The following is a 7500-nucleotide window of genomic DNA, read 5'->3' on the forward strand; positions in this document are numbered from 1 at the left end:
CTCGTGACTCTACTGTATGAGCTATTCACGACCTACGCGGATCCCACTTTCCCGCTCACTTCATTTCTTGTTAAGTTACCATTTATACGGTTGAGAAACGTGGATGATTGACAAAGAATGTACTAGGAGGTTAGCGGAATTTGAGATGTAGATAATGTATAGAAGAATGTTGAGATTATCATAGACAGACACATATACGAACGAAGAAGTGTTGGCAAAAGTGAGAAAGGGAAGAATGTTGATAGATACCATCAGACAGAGGCAGTTACAGATTCTGGGAAATGTGTGGAGAAGAGACATGATAGAAAAGTTGGTAACATCTGGGTTGATCGAAGGAAAGAGAGCTTGAGGAACACAGAGAATTATATATTTAAATAACCAAAGAATGGGGAAAAGTGGTTTTCAAATCAACGTAGACTTCATGATACGTGGAGACAGCTGACCTGCAACGTGCCCAAGAGTACAAGCCACGATGGATGATGATTATACTGAGGAGCAACTTCTTAATGACAGGAAATCTAACATATAATAATAATAATAATAATAATAATAATAATAATAATAAAATAATAATAATATAATAATAATATTGCATCAGGGTGGTATCCTTTCCCCTTCATTACATGAATGCTGTTTTTATTTCACTTCGTCAATATTGCCTGACGAGGGCCAATGGCCGAAACGTTTTATATTTGTGTATTGTGCGGCTACGTGGTCTAATGGTATGACACTCGCTTTCGGATCGAAAAGTCCTGGGTTTGAGCCTCGCTCGGCGCATATTTGAGTCATTTGAAAAGTGTCTTTACCCACATTCTCTCACCAAACTCAGGTGCAAAATGAGTACTTAGACGTTAACAGCGTTGTTTAAGTCTGAAAAATAATGTAATACAACATAACAAGCGTCGCCTTTCGTTCTACATGTCACGTGGTGCTGTTGATCAGGGACCCTTTGTAAACCGCTTTGAGTGGATATTGCGCTACATAAAAGTTCAAGTTGCTTATATGATGTTATATTTTATATTATTTCGTATTATCGCCTGACGAGGGTCAATGGTCGAAACGTTGTATATTTGTGTGTATTCTTTCACATTATGAACCATTTACAGTCTTTATGGTCTGGTTCACTTAGGCATCTTAGCTTTTAGAGTTAGACACAGACGGGTTTTAATCATAAAGTCTTTTGTAACTCGGTGTAGCGTTTTTCAACATAACTTCTAGGCACATACTAATTGCAGTAGTCCGTCAGAGCCACTACGTCAATCGAGTCGGAGTTTATCCCAGTTCCTATACCGTGAAACGGGCGAAAGCAATTGCTTGATATTCTTTAGATAGGACGCTAGTCTACCGCAAAGGACTTTCCGCCATTGGAGAGACCCAGCTATCCATTCACTGCTAGGGTACACAGTGGGGCGGGGGGTGGGTTCAGAAAGAAATCTCCACTGCACTAGGGATCGATCTTGGTCCCTTTGCTTATGTAGCGAGTGTTCTAATAACTGAGCTATCGGGACCGCCTCCCCCCCCCCAAACATACTAACTAATAGTCTCGTTAAAAGATGTCACAGAACTAAAAGTAAATGAATAATATTAAAGTACTCTTATATAGCGCTAAACGACGGAACCCAAATGCACACACACACATACACACACGCACACGCACACACACACACACACACACACTAAATACCCAAGCCGAGTAAGAGGATGACGAATGACTTACCAATAACAATAAGATCAGTGGCCTTCTTCTCTGGTGTTTCGGCCACCGTTTCGGCACACCTCTTCTTTCTCCCCTTTCCTGGGACTGGACTCAGTGCCGTGCAGATAAACGTGTCTGTGTCGGATACATGAGCCGAGGCAAATATTCCAATTATTCTTTTTGCATTGACACCAACTGTAGTCACATTTCCTTGAATGTTCACATTTGTCAGAAGCCCGTTGATGGATATTAGAGGGAATGGATTACCCTCGGCCAAACAGTCAAAAATCACTTTCTCTCCCTCGTTGACTTCTATTTTCAACCTGTTTGGGCGTTGATTGTGTATTGCATAATTGTGACTGGCTCTGCAAAGACAGGATGAACGTCGACAAGTTCACATTTTGATATAAAAATAATTTGAAAAAGAATAAAATAGAATTCCCTTTATTCATCCCCATGGGGTCAATTCCAAGGGAAGAATGGAATAACCCAAGCGTCAGCCGCAGTGTATCTCGCAAAGTGAGCTAGGACGAGGTGACTCGCTCAATGCCACATAGTGAGACGGGTCATAGAACTTGGTACCTTTTGAGTGTGAAGCAAAGATGGTAACGCTGAGCCACGCAGTAGGGTGTCAAAATTAAAATCTAAAATTACAAACTTTATTTAATAAGATTTGTTTTCTATAGTTCTTGAATATGTCTATTTGATTATCGATGCGACATACTTACGCAAAACGTTGAGTAAGAAGCTTGTGGCGTAATTGTACACGCCAGTTTCATGTTCAGCATGGCATGAGATAGTCACCTGGTTGAATGTTTTGTCAATGCTGAGAGTCTTGGACACCTGCGGTCCATCGACGGTCGTCATATTCTGAAGAAACAATACAATTGTCATATTTTATTCGTCTTTCAACGCCACTCGGTAATAAATAACGAGGAAACGAGGAAGAGGAAGACCAAGGTCAAGTTATATATATAATATCCTAGAATGGACAGATACGAATGGAAGAGAGCTGTACGATACCGTCAAGAGACGGAAGGAATGGGTAGACATTTGTCAAGGCAGAACCCGGGCAGCCAATGTCAATGACGCGACACTGGATAGTAAGAAAGTATTTACAATAAGGAATATAGGCAATGTCTCAATATCTCAGTGACAACAAAACATAGGGTTTTGATGGCCTATATGTGGTCAGTATTATTATATGGCTGTGAAAGTTGGACAATTACAAAGCATTAGAAAGAAACTGGAGGCAGCAGAGATGTGGTTGCTTAAAAGGATGTTAAGAATCTCATGGACAGAGAAGAAGTATTAGAGAGAGCTGAAACTAAAGAGTTATTAATTCGAACAATAATAAAAAGGCAAATGCAATTTTAAGGGCACTCAAACCTACATAAATGTATTGATTTAATTTGCTCTGAAATGAAAGATAGAAGGAAAAAAGTAAAGTTAGACCAAGATAAATATATTTGAATAGTTTGAACAGCTGGGTGACAAAGAAGGAGAAGAGTATTATTCATTTTTTGAGGTTATCTGATCAGAGAGATGAATGGCGTACCATGATCACCGATGTTTGGCACAGACTTGGTACTTGAAGAAGAAGAAGAAGAAGAAGAAGAAGAAGAAGAAGAGAAGGAAGAGAAGAAGAAGAAGAAGGAAGAAGAAGAAAGAAGAAGAAAGAAGAGAAGAAGAAGAAGAAGAAGAAAGCAAGGTCTGATTTCACAACGATATTGAAAACGTAAAACATGTTTTTACATACCTCTGATCCATAGGATAATGTGATATTACTGACAACAGGAATTCCCCCATCAACCTTACATTTGATGCCAAGACTCTTGCCCACGTCAATGTCCACCGTACTGCCATTGATGACCTGCTTGACCCCATCTGCAAAGGTGAGTTCTATGCTTGGAGGATTGTCCGGGGGTACTGGTGGTAAATGGAAAAGTGTTCATTGTTTGATTGCTACAGTCAAGATTTATTGCCTTGTTTTGATATAGCAATGAAATGGGCCCCTAACCTTAATAGAGAGAGAGAGAGAGAGAGAGAGAGAGCGCAGAGAGAGAGAGAGCATAGAGAGAAAGAGAGAGAGACAGAGAGAGAGTGAGAGAGAGAGGGAGAGAGAGAGATAGAAATAAGTATAAATATAATGAGAAGAGAGATGGGCTGAGAGAGCAAGATTAGCCAAAGAGAGACAGAACAGAAGAGTGAGAGAGGAGAGGAGAAGAGAGAGAAGAGAGAGAAGCAGAAATAATCCAATTATGCATGCATTTAGCCAAAAACCACAACACTGCACCGTTAATGACAACACCAATTATGCTTAACCTTAAACTTTTAAAGACTGATTGATATAATTACTTTCGTATTAATAATTAATATGGCTCTTAAAAATAATAAAGAGCTGAGTGACTTCAATTTTGTTCCTTCTTTAGACACGGACTGTTTTGAAAGGAAACAAATTGCTGTTGGGTGGAAGATAATATAATGAGGTCAGGAGAGGACCATAGCTGTAAACAGGGAGAAATAGTCTCTACATGTAGAGGAATTATGTACCACCTGGAAGAAAGTGGATAAGCAAAATCTAAATATGATTTTGAACCGTTAAAACCTTGAGCTTTTGTATCAATCAATATCCACAAAACGTGCTCAAAGCCCTTTACAAATGGTCCCTGACCGACAGCAACACGTAACATGTGACACAAGACATGACACTTGTTTTTTTCTGACAGAGACAACGCTGTTAACGACCAGGTACTCATATTATACCTGAGTACCGTGAGATAATGTGAGTTAGGAGCCTTTTCCAAGAACTCATCTATGCGTTAAACAAGGCTCGAACTTTCCGATCCAAAAGCGAGTGTCAAAACACAAAGACCCCATAGCCGCCCGCATGCACCACCTGGAAAGAAGCGGATAAGTAAAATTTGAATCCGATTCTGAACGTTAAGATGCAAACACTTTAGAGGTCCGTGAATGCAAATATGTAACAAGAGAAACTCTGGGAGGTTAAGGGGCATATTAAGACTGGGCATACGCCAATACGGCTGTTGAAGGCGTAACTTGGCAAGGAATTCCCTTGGTTAATTGGTTCTTATGTGACAACTTTATAGACATTTGTTCAGATCTTTATCAAATATGTATTGTAAGCTTTGATAAAATTATCCAAGATAAAATAACTTAAATCTCACATTCCATTTGACTAATGTAATTTATTTCTTCGAGCTTCAAACTGCAAAATGTGTATTTTACTTGAGCTTCAGCTTTTATATAGAGCAATATCCACGAAATGCAATAAAAGCGCTTTACAAGGGGTCCCTGGCGAACAGCACCACTTAACATGTTCAACGAGACAGGTCGCCTATTAGGCGATAATACAATTTTTTTCCAACAGAGAAAACGCTGTTAACGACCAGGTACTCATTTCACATCTGAGTACGATGAAAGAATGTGAGTAAAAGACCTTTCCGAGAGCTCAACTATGAGCCGAGTTTTGAATACAGGTTTTTCCGATCCGAAAGCAAGTGTCATAACACAAGATCACATAGCCGCACTCAGCTGAAGAGTTGTTCTTTTAACAGTGTTCACTGCTTTGGAGACATCTAAGGGAGGAAATCAGTGACAGTCTCATTCACTCTAATTTGTGATCCACCGCGGTGGACAACTCTTAGGCGGGTCTTGTGGAATCAAATGATGGGGAAAATTAAATTTTAAGTGAAATTATAAAGAATAACGAAATTGTGCTCTTTTCAATCTACATTTTTTTTGATTTGTATTTTCCTTTCTCCTTGGTCTATTAGATTTTCAAACGGACTTTTCCAGACTTCTTCAATACATGCGTTTACTTTGTGTTTCTATGGGTTTTACAGAGCTCGTGCGAAATTTAGCAGGTAATTTAAGCACCAGTAAAATGGAAGAAATTAGACTAGTCTAAAAAGATAGATGCACAGACAAAAGCATAAAATGAAAAGTAAGATAAATGGGAATTGTTCAAATAGGTAACAGGTGTAAATTTCCAAGAGCAAGTTACTATACTGTCAAAGTACATACGTGAGAACACTAAGAGTTTCATCAAGACATGATCTCACAAAGAACAATGCACTCAAATGCATATTATATTTTATATTCTAACGAACAACCGTAACATACACATCTGATATATGATTTAAAAGGGAAAACATTGTCATCTCCCAAAAACCAAGACTAAAGATTTGGGTGTTCCCCCTACAGCCTATAGCTGAGGGAAAGAACAAATCAAGCCATCTCATTCCAATACATAGACAGAAAGCCACACAAAAAACATACATAGGGCGATATAAAACACAACAAATTACTTCTTGCCCTCTAAGTGACGTAGAACTATCCTAATCACAGGCGTTTAATTATCTTAAGGTTACTAAATTTAGACTTATATTCACTTTAACAAGAGATAATGCAATTTAAAATACGGATCTTTTCACAATATTATTATTCCACCACCATTAACATTAACACCATTGTTTACTATCGTCAATATCCTCCGTCTTGAATTACTGGACTGATTTTTTTTTACAAACTCATGCCACAGAATATCTACAACTTACCAGTGAATTGTGGATTGAACGAAATTTCTTCAACAACAGACCACAGTGTTAGGGCTTGACATTTGAACACACTGTTGTGATCTGTTATGAAATACAATTGTAAATATTAGGGAACATAATTTAATAATATCAATGATAACAATATGAATAATAATTACATTATATTGATGTAATAATAATAATAATAATAATAATAATAATAATAATAATAATAATAATAATAATAATAATAATAATAATAATAATAATAAACAATGCGTATTTTCTATTGTGCCCCTTTCCACCAAAAGTGCTCGGAAACGCTTTCACATTTTATTTGCACATGCGATCTTATATATCACTCAACAATATCAATAAAATCACTCAGAGAAAATTTGGGGGAATTAGTCTGTCTTTAAAGACAGGGACGGGGAATTTTGGTGTCTGGTGTCTGCTGAAAGGGCATTCCACACTGATTTAGGAGAATGTGTGAAAGCATGTCGTGAAAATTTCGACTTAGGAACAAAATGGTTCAAGTACAGGGACGTAGATGACCGGAGAGAGCGATTCGGATTGGAGATAGACATAAGAGATAACAAGTAGTTGGGAGAAATGGATATTACTCCTGTCTTCTCCATAGTTAGTAAATTGTAATGATATTGAGTTTACAACATAATTAGTGACGTCAGATAATAAATCATAAATGTCACTAAAATCTGATTCCTTAAAAAAGAAGTATCATTAAAATGTTTTTGAAAATGTCCTTCATTCAAAGATGACGAAACAGGAATCGACTGAGGAATAGAATAAAATATTTCGTACACTCTTGCGAATTAGAATTTTAACTTTGTTCCCAACACTCATTCGCAAGCTCGTGCAACGGTTGGGAGTACGTCCGGAATCCCAAGACCACTGAGTGTAAGAATCGTATATTATCCAATTACTTTATAAAGAAAGATATGTTCTGTTCATTTCAATGCTAGTCTTTTGACCAGATCGTGACGCATATTATTATACAGCAGAGTAACGAGTAAATTTTGATCTATTGTGTCAAAGCAGTATTATGTATGTCAGGGTGATTTAAATACCAAAATAAATCGATTTTAAAGCAAAAAGTTCTGAGTCTTGGGGAAAGGTTTATGGTTAATTTAAAGAATGAAAATAATGTATATAGTGACAAAAACTCAGTTTTGTAAATAGATCAAGTCGATATATAGCGATATTCCCCTTTATGCATCTGATCCA

General features: G+C 37.6%; 2 protein-coding genes across 2 annotated transcripts in view; both read right to left on the minus strand.

Annotated features, from left to right (window-relative positions):
* LOC144959401 (uncharacterized) overlaps positions 1-2014 on the minus strand; it is a 10384-nt gene extending 8370 nt beyond the window's left edge. The window contains exon 1 of the mRNA XM_078891979.1: positions 1718-2014. The gene's annotated coding sequence lies outside the window, so the exon portion shown is untranslated. The remainder of the gene's footprint in view (positions 1-1717) is intronic.
* LOC144959398 (uncharacterized) overlaps positions 1874-7500 on the minus strand; it is a gene marked incomplete in the record, with an annotated part of 122076 nt that continues 116449 nt past the window's right edge. Inside the window, 4 exon segments of the mRNA XM_078891977.1 lie at positions 1874-2061; positions 2425-2566; positions 3456-3625; positions 6277-6357. Coding sequence (XP_078748103.1) covers positions 2015-2061; positions 2425-2566; positions 3456-3625; positions 6277-6357 — 440 coding nt within the window.

Source organism: Berghia stephanieae, chromosome 14, assembly GCF_034508935.2.
Source record: "Berghia stephanieae isolate SIO BIC M18660-M18661 chromosome 14, UCSD_Bste_1.3, whole genome shotgun sequence".
NCBI classification, from domain to species: domain Eukaryota; kingdom Metazoa; phylum Mollusca; class Gastropoda; order Nudibranchia; family Aeolidiidae; genus Berghia; species Berghia stephanieae.